Source organism: Lissotriton vulgaris, chromosome 5, assembly GCF_964263255.1.
Source record: "Lissotriton vulgaris chromosome 5, aLisVul1.2, whole genome shotgun sequence".
NCBI lineage: Eukaryota > Metazoa > Chordata > Amphibia > Caudata > Salamandridae > Lissotriton > Lissotriton vulgaris.
The window spans coordinates 886833183-886856225 of NC_141693.1; the positions used below are offsets into that span (position 1 = coordinate 886833183).

Here is a 23043-nt window from a genome sequence, read left to right on the forward strand (position 1 = left end):
TACATGTTTATCAAGCATTACTGCCTAGACACTCCGGTCTGAAGAGACTGGCATTTTGCCCATTCGGTCCTTCGTGACATACTAGTTTAAATTTGTCCGCAGACCCACCCGTAGGGGTGGTATTTCTTGGGTATCTTTTCAAAGGTAAGGAATCTGCGCCTAGAAGTCTCTATCAGATGAATGTATGTAAATGTAAATGTATTGGCATTTATATAGCGCACTACTTACCCGTAGGGTCCCAAGGCGCTTCGACCGCTGCGAAACCCTTCCTGGCTTCCCTGAGAGATGGTCCCTTAATGGGTATCTCCAGGGTGAGACCAGGCATCCCCGGCGGTCTGGTGGGGCCGTTAGTGAAGATGAGGCAAGCTAATGCCTAGAGTTGCCGAGTGTGATCGCTGATCAGAGTGGGCACCGAGGCGAGAGAATTATCGAGTCCGCTGACCCTGGTCCAGAAACCTGCCGGGCCGGGAATCGAACCCTGGTCCTGGGCCGTCCTCTGCTCTCGGGTACAAGTTACTTAAATTCGGTAACGCATTATCTGCTAGAGACGATATTGTATTGTATTGTAATTGCATTTATATAGCGCTTACTACCCCTGACGAGGCGTCAAAGCGCTTTTTCGGCGGGTAGCACGCTACTCCGGGACCCACAGAGGATTAATGTTGAAAATTAGTATAGTATAAATATGAAGTAATTTGAGTAGTAGATATGTTATTCAGTTATTTGGGCAGTATATTAGTATAGTTGAATATGGAACATGGAATTTGAGAAGTGAAACATGTTAGACTGTTAATTTTGATAGAAAAAGGATAGTGGAGGGATAAGAGTGAAGGATTAATTTTTTTTTAAGAGAAAAAGGGCAGTATTTCAGGCCCTAGTCCCGACCAGTCTCGAACAGGCCCAAACAGGCAACTACCCTTGTCCTCTCTGACCTTAGCCTAGACGCCCGGGCTGAGATGCTCTAAGCCTGGCCCTTTTTGTAGCCCTAGTTATCAGGTGACCCCTTCAGCCAACGGGAACCCTAGCCCTAACACTATCCCATCACAACACTAGCCCTAACATCTTGAACCAATAGGAGACCAGGACCTTGCAGCCAATCTTAACCCTAGTCCAAGCACCCAATCAGTTCAAAAACCCTGATCTCGACATCCAATAAAGGCCTTAGTCCTACCACTAGTCCCAACCCAAGTCCAAGCAGCCAATGGTACAAGTAGCCCTAGTCCCTACTTCCAATAGAAAGCCTAACCCTACTCTTAGTCCCACAACTGGTCCAACAAGCAATCACACCAGAAGCACTAAATCGCTACTTCCAATTAAAGGTCTAACCGTAGCCCTAGTCCCACCCTATTCCCAACAACCAATAACATAGGAAGCCCTAGTCCCTACTTCCTATAGAAATCCGAACCCTAGCCCTAGTCCCAACCCTGCAATGATTGAATCACAGACCGAGAAACCAATCAGAACCCTCAAATACCCAGCCAATGAGGACATTAACCCTAACCCAATAGAAACACCAGATACAACCACCAATCAGTGTACACATGTGCCAACCATCAGCACACCATATAAGGTCCCAGCAATCTCAGACAAGGTTTGCTGACCACGGAGTTGGAAGCTGCTTGCTCCTGTTCAGAATCTCCTAGGAGACAGACAGGCTCAATCCACAACTTTGGACTTCAGCAGGTAAAGGCTTCACTAACTCGAAATCTAACAATACTGTTTGAATAAAGCTTTACTACCCCTGCTGGCCAAAAAACGAAGTGCACAGGCCCTTACCACTTCCTGGACTCTGCTCAAAGCAATCTGGGGCACATGTGGGCTGCAACTCACAAGATGGAGGAGACTGATTTGGGGTGCACCCAGCAAGGCCTTCAGGGGCCTGGGCAGGTGTGAGAGGAGGGCTCAGGCTTGCCTGGTAGCTGAATAGCCAATGGTCTGCTGGCCTGGGGTGGGGTCTGGGCAACTGCTTGCTCCTTTTCAGAATCTCCTAGGAGACAGACAGGCTCAATCCACAACTTTGGACTTCAGCAGGTAAAGGCTTCACTAACTCGAAATCTAACAATACTGTTTGAATAAAGCTTTACTCCCCCTGCCAATACATTACTGACCCACCCATCCTCCCCTTTCTGCGGACAGATTTCTAGGGTGAGGGATGATCCCTTTTAGGGCCTTAGTTTGGATAACCCAGTGTCTGTGCACTTCATGGCTCCACTCTTGTAGGGTTGTGAAAAGTAACTGAGTCAGCGCACCAAGGTTACTCCTATATAAGTGAAATGGATGTCACTGTAGGTGCGGAGTACGCCAACCAGGCCCCGCTAAGCCGACCGATGCCTCCTACCGATGTGCAGGGATACTGCTCATGAAAAATCTTCCGGATCCTAGTCTGACACCTGGGGAAAATCGAAGGTAAGGAATCTGCAGCTAGATATAGTCTCTACAAGACAAGGTGCTACCAAAGTTAAGTAACTTGTTCTACAATACATTGTCATTTCATCAATCAAAAAAACGTTAAAAAATCAAGACTTCTAGACATATATTTACACCGTCTAAAATCGCTCTATTTGATTTCTGCACAATCATAAACTGGCAGCCCTTGGTAATTTTATATTCTTTTCGTAATAAAAGGCCCTAGGTTTTCCCAATATTATAATTCTGAATGTTCTTTGGCATGAATGAATATATGGATGATCCAAGATATCATCAGAATATGAAATGACAAGATGCTTTATTTTTTTCATTGACTCTGAGGATGGTACTTTATCTTGGCAAAATGGATAGGTGTTGATTATCACACTGTGCTTCTTAACATCATCCCTTATGATTTGTTTCGCACGTGCGTCTTAACGCCCTAAATAACTATGAATTAAAATAATGCATTCCCACTCCTAGTACTACAAATGAAAATCATTAATACAAACACATGCTTTATGATAACTTGTGGCCTTGATGCCAATCCTCACTTTAGCTATACTTTATGTTTTTATTGAAGTTAAGAGATGTTATTCATACAAGTAAGACAGATCAATGAGGTGAGTACATGCTGCCAAATGTGGGAGTAGCCATCATCCTGAATTCGATACTTAAGTACTATTGGGTAGAAAGTATGTTCTTGAAGTATTACGAGGTAAGTTAGTCTAATTTATTTAGACCATTATTTGTTTTAGAGATATGGCTTATAGTAATTAGCTGCTGTAAACCATTCAAGGATTATATACAGAGGACAAGATAATTGCTGTTGCATGTTTTTATGATGTTAAAAATAAACTAGAAAAAAATTGGACTCTGTGTTTGTAATGTATATTCTCATTAAAACCTTTTAGGAATATGAAACTCGTACAGGAAAAACCTGTAAGCCTGCAGCTCATTTTTCGAGGCGTAAGAACTTTGAATTTGAACCACTTTCAACCACAGCTCTTATTCTGGAAGATCGGCCAGCGTAAGCAGTTTTATTACTTTTACTTCAATATACTGTTTTCCAACTGCAAAATGTACGCTGATAGCTTAAGCCTGTTTTGAAGTGTTTAACAAAATACTAGTGAAGCAGGCTTTTAAAAGAAAGTTTTATTGACTAACTTTAATGTAATTCACACTATTCTATTTTTACCAATGATATCAGGCACATGTGCATGTCAACCTGTAGACGAGATAGTGCAGTACAAGTGAATATACATCCACATTAACCTGACTTCTAAGGCGAGCATTCAGACTGAGGAGAGGAAGCATCTCCAGATGACTGCTGCAAATATGGGCGGAACAGCCCCACAAGTCTTTTGAGGCTTTGCAGTGGCAGTATTTCTGCTGCTTGATAGTCCACTAAATGGCCATGTCTTTAAGCCATCCATCTGCCATGGGCAGTCTCCTCTGCATCCATACCATTGCCACTTGCCTCTTGGCAAGGACAAGTGCCATTGATACTGGATGTCGAATGGTGTTAAGAAGACTTGGCCATCTGAGATGATGGGGCAAAAATACTTCCAGTGCATTACTCAAGAGTTTTCTAGTCCATCAACACATTCGGTATATTCGAGGATATATGTAAGAGTTGCTTTTGATAAACCATGTCATTCAGGTACTGCTTGGCCTCTAGAGTCAAATTTAACTATCTTCTCAGGAGTGTAATAATATTGATGCAAATATGAGTTTAAGTTTGTAATTGAACGTCATTTTCTTCCCTTGATCACAGCAGCACCCCCAATATTTATCAGAAAGTTGGTGCCCCATGAAATGCTCTCATCTATGTTTAGCCCCAGAGAGAGAGTCAAAAGAGCACGTCATAAATTTTGAGTAAAGGAAGGAAATGGAGTGGCTCGTGTCAGCCCTTAGACTATAGGCGGTGAGCAGAGGCATTTCATGTATTGGACTAGAAAAAGTAACGCATGCTACCTTGCTTACTGATCCTGGTCTGTGGCAGCACAACCTTGCCTGGGGCACGTCACCTTGCAGAGTTAGAAAAGCTAGTGAAGCAGGTTTAAAGGTTATTGACATTTTTGTATTAATGAGTTAAAGGGTGACTGCATGATCGAAATGTAATCTGCCCTAAAGTGTGAATTTGTTTCATGCATTTTTAGGTTTTGATCTTTAAATAATGTGGAAGTTGAGTTCACATTATTACCTCCTGAGATAGATAGATAGATAGATAGATAGATAGATAGATAGATAGATAGATAGATATTCCCCAACCTTATCCGATTGAAGAGCCAGCAATATATATATATATATATATATTCACTGAAAAAACCATAGGTTTCAGACCAGTTATAGTTAGGAATTAGCATTTAAAAAACCAATGAAATTCACTGAAAAAACCATAGGTTTCACATCAGTTATAGTTGGGAATTAGCATTTAAAAAACCTATTAAATTCACTAAAAAAACCATAGGTTTCACATCAGTTATAGTTAGCTGGAAATTTTACTGACATAAAACCAATGAAATTCCACGTTATAGTTAGTTGGACTCACTATAACTTGCGCGCCTGCAATGCACTGCTGATTACGTCACATATTACATCACTCATGACATGGTCAGTGACATCACTCAGTGACATCACTCATGACATCACTGATGACACCATCCAGTGAATGTGTCTTTATGAAAAATAAATATGTTTTATATATGTATTTGTAAAGGACGATGGAAGAATAAATGGTTAAATAAGTGTGTAAATGGATGTTTTAAAGAATTGATTGGTTAACTGCCTTATTAAGTGTATCTTAGTGATTTTACCGAGACACAAGATGGCGGCCGCTCCGGACTGTTTCGAATGTTTACAGACACCCCAGAGCCAATCAGCTTTCCGTGCGCACCTCGGGTGGCGCGCCCGGAGCGCGTACTGGGGCGCTGCTATAGATATATATATTTTTTTGAACCTAAATTACTCAAAATCCACTGGAGCACATATCTTGAGACATAGCAAAGGCACATCAGGATACCAGTCCCTACAATTTTGCCAAATTTGGTGGAAATCCATTCAGCCGTTCGGGCTAAAAGTGAAATCGACCGCCCTATGGAAATTAACATGGGGAAAACGCGTTTTGGGACCCCCCTTTTATCTCGGCCCCCACTTGACGAATCCCTTCCAAACTTTCAGGAAAGGACCGGAACGCCGCGAGGCCATTTTGAGGAAATTTTCAGTCAGATTCGTCAACCGGCGCCAAAATTATTCCAAATAGAATTTTTAGATTTAACATTGAAAAAAATCCTAACTATAACTACCTACTGGCGACCGCCAGTAGGTAATATATATATATATATATATATATATATATATATATATATATATATATATATATATATATATATATATATATATATATATATATATATATATATATATATATATATATATATATATATATATATATATTTATGGATTTATGTATTTATTTTGGTGGCGGTAGTCACTGGGTAATTATAATTAGGACGGCGTTTCTGTAGGAATGCCTTTTTTGTTTTACCAGTAACTTTGGCACAATTTGACATGTCTTCCCAAACCTTTCAAAGAAAGTGCTTTTTTTGCCTAGTATGTGTATGGAAAGTTTTGGGGTGATCATCAAGCAGGGACCTGAGAATAAAGGGGTATCCCAAAACATAAAATATCCATGCATTTGACATTGGCTTCCGCGAAAACTGTTAAACGGTTTTGCACCATATGTGGCAGGAAGCTAGATCTTGGTCCAGTAAGCATGCTTTTTGTGATTTGATGCAACTTTGTTAAGTAGTTTTTGAGATATTAATGGTTGTATTCGAGGGACTCGCGAGAGTCCCTCAAACCCAATTTTCAACCAGATGATTGGGTTTTCTTTTTCTTTTCTTTGGCCCATCCCAGTTTACCCATCTGGAGTTTTGCCTCTAGCGATCTAGGTTCAGGGAGATCGGTTAACTGGCGTTTATGTGTAGGGCGTGGCACAGTTTGAGATGTTTATGGAGTTGTGTTTTGGATGGAGAGAATTGGAATGAGTGGATCATATTTCCCGCCCAGACATCGCTCTACACTGTGATGTCAATCCTGTCCCTCTTGGTAAAGTCTTGAAGTTGTGCCGTAGGCTTTCAGTTTTGGTCCTGCCATGGCGGGGTTTGCTCTGTCAGGGTTATCTCGCAACCGGATTCCTTGCAACTCCCTGCAAGCACTGTAAGACCACTTTAGTGACATCAAGAAGATTTTATGGGAGGAGGTCAGTCCTCATATAAGATCCTCATCAGTCGGTCTAGGTTAGGTGAGATCGTCCCACCCACCTGTCCAGCCAGTCGTTAACGATTTGCAGGTGTGCCTCTCTGTAGTAAACATGGAGATCTTCCATACCTGTCCACCGCTTTAATCCTCCTTTCTAAGTTTGTCGTGGGTGATACGTGGCAAGCATCTGGGCAATAGGAAAGAGCGGATCATAGACGCCAGATACATAAACTAGCTGTGTGGAAAGGGGAGGGCAAAGTTTTGGATTACTTGGATGATGGGGAGGAGCATCATTTTAAATAGGGCAATGTTTCCTAATAATTGCAAAGGGAGTAATTCCCATTGTTGCAGGTGTACTTTCACATGTTTCGGTAGAGAGGTAAGGTTGAGGTCCCAGTTCTCACTTGGATCTCTAGAAATGTGTATCTCAAGAATTTGAAAGCTGTATCCTGTATAAGTTTGGAGGTAGGCCAGGAGGCCTCCTTTGTCCTACCTTGGAGCAAGACAAGCGGTGATTTATAAAGGTTGACCCAGAGTCCCGATGCCATTAAATGGAGCTTCAGGATTTCCATGCCTCTTGAGTCCGAGTTCAGGGTGTGAGAGAAATAACTGGATGTCGGCTGTATAGAGTGAGATTTGGCCTTCTGTGCTGTCTGCCCATCGTCATCTCTGTGTATCACAGCATATTAGCCAGGCCAATGTTTCGATCACGAGGGAAAAAAAGAGTATTGATAATGGGCATCCCTGCTGGGTTCCCTACCTGTGAGGAAGGAGTCCAATTGGGCTCTATTGGCCAGCGTTGGTGCCCTTGGTCTGGAGAATAGCAGCTCTATATACCTACGGATCTGAGGGCCTGCTCATATTTTCCTGAAGACCTCAAATGCGAAGGACTACGGTGTTGAAGGTTTTTTTAAATCGAGAAGAAGCAGGGCCAGTGGAACATCCAGCTCCCTCATGCCGGCTATGGCCACACGGATCCAGCAGATGCAGTGGTGTGTACTGCCTCCCTGTACAAATCCATATTGGTCCGGGTGAATCGGTTTGAGTAGGACTGGTCTGAGTCGGTTTGCTAGGATTTTGACCTCTGCATTTATCAGGGGGACAAGCCGATCAGATGCACAGTGGTTGGCTTATAGGCCCGGTTTAAGAATGACCATTTTGAGGGGCTAGGAAGTGGCCTCTGTCTATCGCTTCTGTATAGAAGTTGAGCAGGTGAGGGGCGGGTAGCGTGGTCTATTTGTAGAATTATTCCATTAGGAACCCATCGGTTCCTGGTGTCTTGCCTGAATTTAATCCCTGTATCACTTCACCAATCTACCCTTCCGTGATTGGACTGTCTAGAGCAAGTCGCTCCATCGGGGGAAGTTTATCTAGAGGTGTATATATACTCATGTATGGGAGACGCTGTCTTCTCTCTGTGTGCTTACAGGAGTTCAATGTGTGCAGCAAAAACTGTCCTTATGTCAGTGGATTTCTTCACTGGGAGGTTGTGCTGGTCTAGTATTTCTGGGAAGATGCGAGAGGTCAATTCCGATGGGCAACCAGTACAACGATTTCCCTGATTTGTCATAGTGTTTGATTCTGGATTTTTGTTAACTGAGAAATTCGCATTTTGATGATCGTGTCAGCTCACTGATGTATTCATCTGACCATCCATCTATGCACTGACTCACCAATGAACTATCCGTGCATTCAGCCACTCGTTTCCCTTCATTCATGCACTCTCATCAGTCCATGCTTTCTTCTATTCATTCACACAACCCCAAAGACAAACTTGCTGCTTAATAAAGGAGGGCCTTCATTTACCATACAGTCCGACTTATTGGCTTTACCAGTGCGTCTCTATTTTTTTTTTTTTTTTTATTCCTGTATTTTTAAACTATAACAGGTTACAGTATTTCAAAGTAAATAGTAGCTTTTCTTTGCACTTGTGAAAATCCGATTTTCTTGTGGGTGCACTAAAACTAAAAAAACGTTTTCTGTATTTCGACATGAGTGCACTTAGCCTTCTGGGAAGCACCTGTAGGTTTCTTTGAAATTAAATTTGATTGTATTTTTTGTAATTAAAGTTTTTATTTGTAAATCTAGGGCCACCATGATTATGCAGCAGCATATTTTCTATTTTTTCCTTTTTTCCTTTTGTGTCTTATACTTGCAATAAAAAGAAGTATCCATTGCACCAGCTTGCAGAACGCCCAACCTATTGGCTCAGCTGGTGCTTTTTTCGTGTGTTTTTAGGTGTGTTATTCAATTTCTTATGTAAATAGGCCTATGCTTATATGTTGGAGAGAATATGTTTGCCATTGTAATCTAGATCTTTTTATGGCCAGTTTTTTAATGGCATTCTTCTATGTAGAATATTGTATTGCAATGATTAGACAATACACTGTCCCTGCTTGTTTTGCTTGATTTAATAAATGTTTGAGTGGTGTTGCCATTACACGTGCACTGTCGCAGTTGGGCTGCTGTATTATGCATCTGTGGGAGTTTGTATCATTTGCTCCTTGTTACTTCTTTAGAATTTGCCTTTTGTGAGATCCTTAGCTTCTGCTGTTGATTAGCGCTGTTCTGGAGTTGGTGACCTGGTAGTAGGACTCCCCTCATTCTATAAATTTTATTGCGTGCAAGCATGGTGGAAGCGCCTGGAGCAGACTTTAGGGGATTGGGACTTCTCCTGTTGCATAGTTGGGTATTTTGTAGGCCTGGGTATGTAATTCCACTACACTCGCTGAGTTTTTCCCACTCCGTGTGGCATGCAGAGTTCCAGAAACTCGGCCGAGTAGGAGTGTTTTTTTCGCACTCACCAATGTTAAGTTGGCAAGTGCAAGCGTGGAAAACCAACAAAGAGCCTAAAGTAAAATTCCAATTCACTATCCAGGGATGGAAGTTTTTACACCAACTGGTTTGTAAAAAGTCAATGCAATGCAATTTGTGATGTACTAAGGGCTCGCATCGCGAACTGTACATTCACATAGGGTTAGAAAAATGACCTACCGGATTACCATGAATTAATATCAATAAGGTAGGTCACAATTTGAAAATCCCTGTGGTTGGCTGCCAGAGGAGGGATAGAATCCTTCAAGGAGTAGCAGACCTCCATACCTGCATGTGCATTCCAAAAAGTGAAAATTATTATTTAAAAGCAGCCGTGTTCGTTAAAAAAAGTGTTGCTTTTTTAAATCTTACTCCAGACCACCACCTGACGAGATTTCTTAAAGTGGGCAGTCGCAGATGGTCGCTACCACTTGCGTTGAGAAACCTCCTGTTCACGTTGAGGAAGCTGCCGCTCGATTAGAATATCTCCTCAAGAGGCAGAAAGAAGAATGCACTCTTGCGATGCACATGGTGCCGTTCCTACTGATTTTGCAGCTTGGGGCAATCGCCCGGTGCTCAAAATCAGTGCAAACAGCACAACGTAACACGCTCTGCTATTGTCGGAACTCCGCGTAGCACGGCTGAGTTTTTTTTAAAGTAACTCCGCCATGATCTAGTGTTTTATGACCACAGTGTGGTTCGTTTTGGGGAATGGGTTGCTAGAGAGCCTTTTAGAGTGGAGTGTGAGGGTGTTGTATCAAGTTCTGCTGAATGGATGATTATCGATAAATGAATGTTAGTAAGGTTGAGGAAAGAGACGTGTGGTGTATCTCGGGGTTTGTTTCTGTCTCTTAGTTAACTTTTTGAGAATGGAGTGATGTATTATTATGCCTTGGTGTAGGTACGAGCTGTGATAGGATTCATTATCGATTGGTGTGGAGTGGTCAGAAAGATTTTCCTATAGTATCTCAGTAGTTTGACTGAGCTGATAAACACTTCCCACTGCAAGCTACAGTTTTTGTCCGACATACAATCGCTCCCTACAATATTTTTGTGCTTGCCTACGTGACTATTCCACATTGTAGCTTTGTATGTCTGTCTGTTCGTAAGGTTGGCAAGGTAAAAAGAACACATTAATAACTTGTCTGTGTTGCTGAAAGCAATATGGGCAGTGCCGTAATATAGTACACTTTGTAAATGGTATTAAGTTATGCTTCACGTTTTATAGAACTGCCTTTTGTGAAGCAGGACTGTCTTATAGTTATAACTACCAAGTACGGTTTCTAGAGTACCAGGGCATTACAACGGGCATGGCTTGTACCCAGTGCCTTCTTGGTAAACAATGCCCAGTGGCTGCAGCAGGCAAGACAATGGGGTACAGGGCATATATGAAGTGCATAGTACAGTCGGGACTGTTGCTCTTGGATAAGCTATGAGTAACTGGTGAAATCTAGTTGTCATGTTATTTTGAATGTTAACTATAATATCCCTTGTACAGGAGATATTAATAGTATATTGAAAACATTTTTAGGTTATGTTCTTTTTTGCTGTAGAGACGTTATTGCATGTTTATAAAAACACAGAAATCCCTTGAAAAGCAGTCAGAGTAGCAAAATGGTTACAAATATAAACCTGAAACCACTAAAATTAAACCATTGTGGTTAAGCTAAGCAAACATGAATTTGCCTCCGCCATGCATAAGCGTGTCCTCACTTGCATCGTTGATGACATCAGTGAGCTCGTATGGTATTAGTGATTACATGACCGTGTGAATAAGTATAATGTGCCTGCAGTGTGTATAGAGTAAATTAAGGCCCCGGTGTGCATATCTAACATAGGCAAAGCAATTCAACACTATTCAGTTTTGATTTTAAATATCTATATTTAGTTTATTGAGAGTATATCAATATGACCTGTATATAATTGTAATATTTGAAAGAAATAGGCAGTTATACAGCCAAGAAAATTTCCCCCATCTGCAGCGCATAACTTTTAAAAGAATAACTAGCAAAAGAAAAGTGAAGAGAAAATGAAATCCAAATAATAAAACGCACCTTGCATGGAACCCACTTCATACTCTGCAATACATCTTCTGTCGCTGTTGGACCTGATGTCTGTCTCAGCCTCATATTCTACTACAGCATGGTGGTAAGTAACCTGGCCTAGGTATGTCAGTCACTAATGACAATAGTATTGAGGTGTACTAATGTGAGTATGTATGTAGTTTTTTGGCGCATTATGCCTAAGGATCTCCTGCACTACACACTGGTGGTTCCGAGTAGTGTTTCCGGAAGGCCCTATTGTGGGTAGGGCAGCAGAGAGGTTGAAACTTATTCAGTGAATTACGCTTAATGTGGCGGTTCATTTGAGGTGACCATAGCTCATCACATTTTGATGTGAATTGTATAAGGATCTTGTATCATGAGGCGAGGATGGTTTCTTTCTTGGGTTTACTTTTAAGGTCTGGGATAGTCTCATATTATGCAGGCCCCATTTATGTCCATAAGTTGACTGGAGGTTGCAGATGTGGTCCACTACCGCTCATTTTGGAAACCTGCACTAGAGCTAGAGCGAGAGAGACGCAAACGAAAAAGGAGAAGAAAGACTGAAAAAATGACAAATGGTTAAAGCAGGGTGATAATGAACCTGCAAACCTGAGATGGAAGTGCAGTGAGTCCCTGGTGGGGGTTAAAGAGGCATCAGGTGGGATCAAAACTACTCGCCCTTGGCATTTGAAACACATATTAAACTGTAGCAGCTGTGACCTTCTGAGCAAAACTTTGGGCCAGGCTCTTATTCTTATGGTCTGTGTGTGGTAAATAGTTTACCGTATACTTGTTTTGCCATATAAGTTACAGGAAAATAGCTCAATCAAATGAGAGGCAGAGTCCGTGATGTCTGAGTCATGAGGGCTTTAATCATAAATGACAAAATGACTCGAGTCAATGGAGATCTCGTCCATCAATACAAGGGTTCGGGTATGCAATGATGGCAGGAAAAGATGTCAACGATTTATTCACAGTACAAGACATATATAGTAAAATGACACAATGGCGTTGAATACAGTAGGCGTGACAAGTGAAATGTATATGATAAGAACACATGTGCGTAGCAAAGAGGCGTGAATATGGGTGTGCACAGAGGCGTGAAACCAGAAACGTCACAGAAAAGTGTCATTAGTGGGTGGATGCTTAAAGAATTCTTGCAGAGTCAGCTGAAACCTAAGGCCTGGATGCGCGCGCAGCTAATATGACGTGTGATTGACGTGTATCTAGAGGAAGCTAAGAGTCTGACTTTTGACATGAGTAGAAGAGACAGAAGAGACAGAAGTCTGGCATGTCGGATCGACCTGTCCCTAAACATATCTGATATCTGGTGTTTGGAGGATGTTTATTCTAGAGAAAAAGGTCTTTCGGGCAGAGGCTATTCTATACTGAATGTATGCGTGTCTAGGTGCAAAGGCTCGAAGACGGGGGCCTACCATGGCAACGGGAGCAATGAATTGCATGAGGGAGGACAGGAAGGCTTGGCCCTTGCTCCGCAGTCAGGGATATGTTTTCGTATTTCACTAGACAGGAATGTGTTTTCGAGGAGCTGAGCTGGCTATGCTGATAACTTGAAGGCAAAATACTGTTTTTGGCAGGCAGACCAGGCCGAGCCGGGCACCGCTTGCTTGGCAGGAAGTAAGGCAGAGGTCAGGGATGCATCTCCAGGCTGCAGCTTTCAGAGGCAGAGGCAGAATGGCTTGAAGACAGAAATCAGGGCCTAGCTCGGCAGAGCCAGGAAAACGTGAAAGTGCACCACATAAAGACGGTGGCACGGCACACTTAGGAACGGAATTATCGATCCATTCATGGTGGATCTGATAGAGGACATGTTAGCGGAAGACGCAAATGTATTTGCGTCTTCAAATTCGGTTGTGGAGGGAAATTACATGTACTTGAAACTCGTACATGGAGCCATTGGGGTCTACGTTAGGGGACACAATTGACCATAAAAATTCCAATTACCTCATTCCCTCCTTGTCCCCTACGGACCCTTCATGATATATCGATTTTCATGAGACCATCTATTTGTTCATATAACATAATTTGTTCTTCTTTCTGTTTTCGAGAATGGGAACGTGCACTTGAATGGGGAATACAAGCTGTGGCGCACAAGCCGCAAATCGCTGGCCCACATTGTAAACATAGACAACAACTGAATACTATGGCCAATATGATTCCTAGGAATGACAGTAGCTTCCATCCCCAGGCCGTTACTACACTCCAGAGCCAACCGGACCAAGTCCAGGAGCCTGGATTCTGGTGTATCAGATGAGCAATCTCGTGAAGTCTGGTAATAGCTTTATAGACTGATGGCGCATTATTTGGAATAAATACGCAGCAACTGGATCTGATGACTCTACAAGCCCCGCCCCTATCGGCCAGGATGACGTCAAGGACAAGGCGGTTCTGAAGAACAACAAGTCTCATAGCAGACTGCTCCTCTGTTAAGTTGCCCAAAGCTGAGGTAGTCTCATTCACTACTGCTTCGAGTATTCTGGTTAATTTGCGTATCAGTTTACTATTGGAAACAGTACCTAGATAGGGAAAGAATCCTTTATTGAAATCTGTATATTGTTCCCATGCGGTTTCAGTCTGATCAACTAGTGGGAGGTCTCTTCTGTGTCTAACAAGATTAAGGCGGGAATTCCTGTGATAGTCAGAAGGGGCTAGGAATACTGGTGGCAATAAGAATGCAATGAAACAGGTACCATCCCAGTCTGGAGGTAAACGGACATAAGCTGTCTGACCACATATAAAATAGGCATGTCGGGAAGCTTTGAATGTAGACTTGCCTTGATCACTAAATTCGACCACAGTAATACAGTCACTGTGACCTAGATGTACTGAACCATTCTTTCTGACACATAATACACCTTTTGCTGGTAGAACTGATATAGATGGCAAGTCTGGACTGGTTTCTGACTGAACATTTAGAATCATGAGGTTAAGTGTGAAATTGCCTAATCCATATACTTCATTTTCTAGATCTGTCCCTGTCATTTGTGGAAGACCTTCTTCGTTCGGGAAACATGCTTTGTTCATGACAGTGTTCAGATCTCCCCATATCCAATTGCCTTGGGAAACCTTAGAGTCAGTATCTATAGAAGATATTAAACTAAACCAGGCACCACAGGAACCATTATGTGTAAACGGGTAAGGAAAGAGAGGCAGAGCTCCCTTGTAGTTCTGATAGGGAGGGAGTCGGCCACATATCCAACAATTAGTAGCATTGCTGGTCTGATGAGAATGGTGTAACATACGAATGAATGTGTTGTTGCGCAGCGCAAGTCGATAGGACAATTCGTGTGGCGGTAGAGTACTAAACGTGTGCTCTGCAGTGTTATTAGAAAAAGAAGGTGCAGGAGGAAAATACATATAAAGCATCCAACTCAAAACAATAATAGTAAGACTCAGAAAAAACATAATAAGTAAGGTGCAGACTCATCTGCTCCGGAGACTTTTACGATATTTTTGCTTCTTGATCTCCTGACTATCTCTCTCTCTATTTGGGTCTAACTTAAACATTGTCAGAACTGCCTAACCGCTTCACCCAAGGGGGACTTAAACAATTAAACTGTCTGACTTACTAGACCTCAGCTTTTGCCTGTACTCCTCTTGGGGAGTTTTCTCTAGGAGGGGGAGTTTGGAATCAGTCACTGGTACGTGGGAGTTTTGGGATTCAGAGTTTGGCAGTAGTCCATAATGTCTTTTCACGTGACTTGAGTGGAGCCAGCCTTTACGGCCCTCCACCTTGACTGCAGTCCTTGTTATTAACAAAACAAGCTTCGGCTCCTTCCAGCGGGGCTCCAGCGGACTCTTCCGATCGAAGTTGCGGATGTATACGGTATCACCAGGGACGATCTTGTGTGGCTTCACCTCGGTGTTGTCTGGGAAGGCTGCCGCGACCTGTGAACGTCATGATTGTAGTGCAGACATCAAGGAAGCAAGGTAATCTGTCAACATAGTACTATCAACATCAGTGATTTTTCGCGGCAGAGGCGTCCCCCACATATTAGGAGGTCTACCAAAGACCACCTCATACGGGGATAGCCCTGTTCTCGAGTGAGCTACCATTCGCATGTAGAAAAGTGCAACTGGCAATGCTATTATCCAATCCACTCCCTTTTCTTTACACACCTTTGCAAGGCGCGTTTTCAGAGTCTGGTTGTGTCGCTCCACGAGACCTGCTGCCTCCGGATGCCGGACACAGTGAAACTTCCACTGGTACCCCAATAGAAGAGAGATCTGTTTCATAAGCTCAGAGGAGAATGGCTGACCGTTATCTGAATATACGACACGGGGCAAACCATATCGGGGGAAAAACTCGCGAACCAACTGCCTGGCAGTGGTCGGGGCAGTGTAATCTGGGACGGGATATGCTTCTGTCCATCGGGATAAGGCACATACGACTACGAGGACATACTTAAATCCTCGGCATCTGTCCATCTGGATATAATCCATCTGGAGGACTTCAAAAGGATAGTCGGGAGGATGGAATCCACCTTGCTCTACGGGAATCCCTTTTCCTGGATTGAACTGACAACAGATCATGCAGGTACGCACTTTCTGTTTTGCTGCTGCTCGTAAATGCTTGTTGAACCAGAGGTTTTGAATGCTGTCTAACATGGCTTTCTCTCCTAAATGTGCTGGACTATGTGCTGTGTTGATGATAACTTGAACCATAGAGTCTGGGAGAAACCATGTGGTCTTTCCCCTCGTCATCCATCCCTGGTCTGTCTGGACCCCTCCTTGTTCAGCCCATTTCTTTATTTTATCTGGAGTGGCATGTGTCTGTATGTCGATGACATCTAGTGTGGGGTCCCTGACTGTCATGCAATGTGTCTAAGATGTTGCATCAGTCTTTGTCGTGTCCGTCGTTTGAGTTTGAGTCAGTGCTGTATATTTCGCTGTCCGATCTGCAAAATCGTTGCCCTGAGAAATCTTGTCCGTGACTTTTGTGTGTGCCTTGCACTTCATGATGGCTATGGCTGTAGGCAAATGTATTGCTTCCAATAGGGCTTGAATAAGGGAACCATGCTGTATCTTGGCTCCGTGAGAGGTCAAGAAACCTCTTTCCTGCCAGAGGACACCGAAGTCGTGTACGACTCCGAATGCATAGCGTGAATCTGTGTATATGTTCACTTTCAGGTTCTTGGCACGTATACAGGCTTGGGTCAGAGCGATGAGCTCTGCTGCTTGGGCTGACAGGGTGTCAATGCGATGTGATTCTATGACTTCAGTTTCAGTGGTCACTGCATACGCAGCCACTAACTCTCCTGTACTTGTTCTTAAACAGGAACCATCCACATAAAGTGTCAGGTCGGGATCGGGTAATGCAACATCTGTCAAGTCCTGTCTGGGTTTCGTAACTGTGTCAATTACATCTACGCAGTCATGTGGAGTGGGATCTGTCGTGCTCGATGGTAACAGTGTAGCAGGATTGAGTGTGTTACAGCGTCTGATTTCTATGTGTGGTTGGAATAATGTCAATTCATAACCTGTCAGTCGTGCTACAGTCAAGTGTTGAGTCTGGGTTCTGTTTAGAAGAACTTCTACAGAATGTGGAACTTGTACTGTCAATTGATGTCCTAATACAATGGAATCGCTTTGTCTAATTGCTAGAGCTGTAGCTGCAACTGATTTTAAGCACGCAGGCAAGGCCTGGGCGACTGGATCCAATGTACTCGAAAAATAAGCACACGGTCTGTGTTTGTCTGCTTGTAACTGAGTGAGAACCGACAACGCTGTGCCATCGCGTTCTGTCACAAAGTGTAAAATGTTTGCTGTAACATGGTGTTGCTAAAACTGGTGCTTGACATAAGGCTTTCTTTAATTCGTCAAAAGCTTGTGTATGTTCCTGAGTCCAAGGGAGAGCAGTCGAAGAGGCTGCCTCCTGTGTTGTCAATTTAATGAGTGCTTTAGCTAGAAATGCATATTGTGGAATCCATTGTCTGCAATAAGAAGTGAGTCCAATGAAGGCTCGTACTTCTTTCTGTGTCTTGGATTGCGGAAGATGTGCAATTAACTGAATTCGTTCAGGTGTCAGCTGCCTACCCCACTTGGTCAGCAAGTGCCCAAGGTAGACCACTTGCTGAGCACAGAATTGTAGCTTCGAAGGAGACACCTTGTGTCCCTTGTCCGCCAAGAAAAGCAAGACTGTCAGTGATGCTTGCTCACATTCAGGTTCGCTACGGGCGGTGATCAATAGATCATCGACGTATTGAAGTAGGGCAGTGTTAGGTGGCATGTGAATACTGTCAAGTTGTCTTTTTAATGCTTGGCTGTAGATGCTGGGGCTTTCTATGAATCCTTGAGGTGCGCGTGCAAATTTGAAGCTTCGGCCATTTAAACAGAATCCGAAGAGGTATTGGCTTTCGGGATCAATAGGAACACTAAAGAAGGCGTTCTTGAGATCAATTACAGTAAAGAACGTCGCTTCGGAATCTATGGCAGTCAATAAGGAGGAAATGTCCGGGACCACGGGATATTGTGGTACTATGCATTTATTCAGTTCTCGTAAATCGATAACTAATCGATAAACTGGGGGTGCATTTGGATCAGTACGTTTAAGAATTGGAATGATAGGGGAATTACAAACATTTGAGTCGGTTTCTACAACCACTCCTTGTGCAATGAGCTCGTCAATGATTTTCAGTAAAGCCACTACAGCATCTGGAGGTAACTTGTATTGTCGGATTCGTGGTAGTACAACTCCTGGCTTGAGTGTGACACGATATGGAGTAATGTGCATACAACCTACATCAGTGGGGCCTTTCGCCCATAAATGTGCAGGAACATCCTGTAACCTGGGGTCAAAATCTCTCAATACATAATGTCCCTTGAAATGACGAAGGAACAACCTTACTCCTTCCGGAGAACAACAAATTACAGCTCCTAGAGCTTTCAGAGTCTTAATACCAAGTAAGTTTTCTGGACATGATTTCGTGAGCAATAAATCTGTAGTGCGGGACAATGGACCAACTGCAAGGGGAACTGGTTTTGATACTTCGTTAACAATAGGCTTTCCTGAAAATCCAAGGGAAACATTCTGCGAGCCTGAGAGGGCTGCCCCTGGAACCTCGTCGTGACTGATGGTTGTCCTGCTTGCCCCTGTGTCAATCAAAAACTTTCTATCTTTCCCTAATACCTGACTATGTACATAAGGACCCTCTTGATCTACAGGAACCTCAATAAGAGGCAAGCCAACCTCCCTCTCTAGGCTGTTTCATGTGTATTGCTGGTAATCAGGGTAGTCGGATTGTGCATACTGGTACATCTGCTGTGTGACATGTTGTGTTGCGGCAATGGGCTGTGGCTGTGGTACCGCTACTGTCTGTTGTGGAATCTGCATAGGCTGTATATTCTGTGGAACATGTTGTTGGACCTGGTCCTGTCTAGGAGGACGCGGTCTCTCTTTAGTTTTACCTGTGGCTATGTTGTGTTTCAAAACTGCACAATCGTTAACATAGTGACCTGGCTGTTTACAATAGTTGCATGTCCCTTTAACAGGAGCTGTTTAAGTATTGGACTGTGATTGTGTTGTACCCCGTTTATGACAGTCACCTGGGACTGACTGAGCAACTAGCATTTTCATTTTCGTGTCTTTCATACGTCTCTGTTCGTGATCATGTTCTTCCCTGATTCTGTTCTGGTGATACTGTAACATTTGTAACATTTGTGAAGGCGAATTAGCTTGCCATGTGCTTTCGACTTTCAGTACATGGTTCTTAACCTGGGGCAATGAATTCTCGACTAATTTGGATACAAAAAGGTGTGGGTACGACTCGCTACTTGCTTTCAGACCACTATTAATAATAAAACATTTCTCAAATCGGGAATAAAAATCACTAGTGTCGTCATCGGGTTTCTGTTTGCAGGCTGAGATAGCATCCCAGTCCTCCTTTTTAGTTGCTAACAATCGTGGCAAAACTTGTACTAACAATCCTGGTAATGCTTTAGTTTTATCCCCAAGACCTAAACCTGGGGTTCGAGTCGTTTCTTCAGTTTCTAATGCAGCCCAATCAATCTTTTGGTCTCCCACCTCCCATTCTTTTTCTTTGAGTTTCTCGTAAATACCGGCAGGCAATAACACTTTCAATATTTTCATAATGTCGGGATAGGTGTAATCTCCCATGAGTAACATGTCTTTTATTTCACGGTGAAAACCTGCAGGGTTTTTATCATGACTGGGCACTATTTTCTTCATTTCCAATAATTCCATTTTAGTTATGGGCGTATATACGTACACACGTGTAAGGGTGTCATCAGTATTCCTAACTGGATGTACTTCTCGTAAAGGATTCTGTTTGTCAAAGTCAAAGTGAAATGGTTTCCTGACTGGGGGTGGAACGGAAACGAGATGTGGAGTCAAAAAGGTTCTATATTTATGACGTTGTTCTAAAATCGTTTCAATTAGATCGGTACCTAGACCTCTCCATCTTCTCAGGAGTAAGTCTTGCAGTAAATTATATAACGAACCTGGATCGGATGCTTGATTTTCATACTGTATAATGAGATGTTGGGTCATGTATATACCAGCTAATCGCTGTTCTTCTGGAGTAAGACTTAAAAACGTTTGCACTATCAATCAATCAATCAATGACCCTTGTAGAGCGCGCTACATACCCGTAGGGTCTCAAGGCACTGGGGGGGGGGGGGGGGGGGGCGCTACTGCTCGAACAGCCAGGTCTTCAGCTTCTTCCTGAAGGAGAGGTGGTCTTGGGTCAGGCGCAGGTCGGGAGGGAGGGAGTTGCAGGTCTTGGCGGCCAGGTAGGAGAAGGACCTTCCTCCTGTAGTCGCACTTCGGATGCGGGGGACGGCGGCGAGGGCGTGGTTGGCTGATCGGAGGTGGCCTTGGTCGTGTAGGGCTTTGTGTGCGTGGGTGAGGAGGCGGAAGGTGATTCTTTTGTTGACGGGGAGCCAGTGAAGGTCTCTCAGGTGTCCGGTGATGTGGCTGGTTCGTGGGATGTACTGAATCGTCTTTATATATGCTGTCATCTCCGGCCCACTGTACTGCGGACCGGGCTAGTTCCTGCTCACGTAGGGTATTGAGTTCTTGATAACCTATCCTTTCTTTTAATACTTTGTCAGTCATTTGGAATACATGTTCAAGGGTACATCGTTCTGGTATCGGACAAAGGTACCGTTTCTTGTTTTCTACACGAATGGGCCTATCGAAGGGCCTGTCAAGAGGGTACGGTCTAGGGAGTTTCTCTCTACCTACATATTCTATCATTTTTTTATCTGTCAGTTGCGAGGTTTCTGCTAGATTATCTGAGTCATCCTCCTCCTGTGAGGAGGTTGGATCGTCTGATTAGAGTGGCTCTTCAGATTCTCGACGGGCATGAATATCTATTATTTCTTTACGGATCTTTCTAACCATAGCATGTACACATTTCTCTTTATCATGTTTACCATCCGCAATATTCTGGCTCCATCTGGTCAATCTATTCATCTCATCCTGTGGAAAACCTGCCTGATCTTGTTCTCTTATCAAACAATTAACCAGAAATCGCATAATCAAACCTTTGTTCTCAACTTTCTGACGTGACATGGCTTCACCAACACTCTCCGATCCTTCTCCTGTTCTAATAAAATGATACAATTTGTCTAGATGTTCTGGCATTTCTGGTAGTAATTTCAAATACTCTGTAACACGTCTTAAACGTAGAGACGCTAGCAACATGGGTCCTGTTGTACCAGGCACTGTCATATCTGCAATCTATAAGCTGTTCTCTAAGCTGTTCTGCCGGGGCACCTTTAGGTGTCCGTAACATTGCGAATTCTCTCATTGTCACTCGATGCATCTGTGGTGGAGTTTGATAACCTCCGGTAGCACCTCCTGAGGTGGAGGCTTGAGCATAACCTGGCTGTAGGGTCGGTATTTGTTGTAACTGGGTTGGGATCTGAATAGTGCCAGTCCCAAAAGGATTAAGCGGATGAATAGCAGGGGGAACAACGGGAACGGGTGCAGGAAGCGGACCAGGAGGAAGCGATCTGGGAGGGGTCTGCTGTTGAGGACCAGGGGGCTGATGATTATCAGGTGGTAGGTTATTGTTAGCAGGTGGCACATGGCCAGGTACATTGGTATATGCGGGAGCTACATCATCTAGGAAGAAAGGAAAATGTCTGCTGCGGTCTTATGACGTAATTTAGTCGGAACCAAGGGAGGGGGCAGATCTTTCGGTAATTCTGGGGTCGCCTTGGGCAGGCCCTCGGCCAAGAGTGGATACAATCCTGTCAAAATGGCATTACTCTGTCTGTCGTGTTGTTCCATTCTAACTCGTTCTCCTTCTTCTAGTAGTTCCTTCTCTTTGGCTTTTTCAGAATCCTCTCTACTTTTCTCTGCTTTTCTGAGTGCTTTCTCTGTCCGTCTATGTGCTTCTTTACGCCATAATTCAATGGCATCTTTCTGTGACTGTCTGGCTTTCTTCTTCCACAACGCTTCTTCTACTCTCATAATGCACTCGGCATCCCATGTCCCTGTAATGGGCCATCTCTGATTCTCTGCCAAGTCTTTCGTGTAATCTGCCCACAAGTCGAGAAATAATATGACATCTAAGCCGTGTTTGTTGTACATAAAATGCCCAGGAGTGTCCCTGGGTGGGATGGGAACAGCTTCCTCGAGTATCCCTTTTCTAGTTCCTATCTGTCGTAATTTAGAGAATAGAGGCATTGCTACCTCAATCTAGACACTTCATACAATAAACACAGTAAGAATTGCGAACAATCACTCATACCACGACATTAAAACACATTGAAACATTTCAAAAATGAACAACAAAAACACCGTAATTATATACTTGATGCACTGCTAAACAGTACAGATACACTGCTGAACAGTGCAGACCGGGTCTGTGTACCCAAACCCGTCTTGACCGGACACAAATTAATGTACCCGTCTAGATGCGTCTCCAGCAACGGTACTCACCGGGAAGCACGGAACGGAAGGCCTCGGAAACTCGTCTGGACTGGACTGACGTCACTGCTTCTGCTGCGCACTACGCATGCGCCTCGACTCTACTGGTGGGCCTCTCGATACCTCGGACACTGCTCTCTTGGCTGGGCTCTGGTCGGGATCCTCCGCACTCCTCACCGCCTCGTCTGGATGTCGGCCGCAGTCTCCGTCACCTCCGTAGGCCTGAGGGAGACACAGGAAATCCTGCAGATGCGCATGGGGTCCGTCACAGCTGTAGTCGGGGGCAGAATCTGCGACGCATCACCGGCGCGTGGGGTGGGGGAGGGGTACCTATTCGGGCGCCAAATTATGTGGTAAATAGTATACTTGTTTTGCCATATAAGTTACAGGAAAATAGCTCAATCAAATGAGAGGCAGAGTCCGTGATGTCTGAGTCATGAGGGCTTTAATCATAAATGACAAAATGACTCGAGTCAATGGAGATCTCGTCCATCAATACAAGGGTTCGGGTATGCAATGATGGCAGGAAAAGATGTCAACGATTTATTCACAGTACATGACATATATAGTAAAATGACACAATGGCGTTGA

General features: G+C 43.6%; 1 protein-coding gene across 3 annotated transcripts in view; it reads left to right on the forward strand.

Annotated features, from left to right (window-relative positions):
• TBC1D12 (TBC1 domain family member 12) overlaps window positions 1–23043 on the forward strand; it is a 306314-nt gene that overhangs the window by 158571 nt on the left and 124700 nt on the right. For all 3 annotated transcript variants that reach the window (XM_086922463.1, XM_086922464.1, XM_086922465.1), the window contains one exon: window positions 3321–3436. In XM_086922463.1, coding sequence (XP_086778589.1) covers window positions 3321–3436 — 116 coding nt within the window. The remainder of the gene's footprint in view (window positions 1–3320; window positions 3437–23043) is intronic.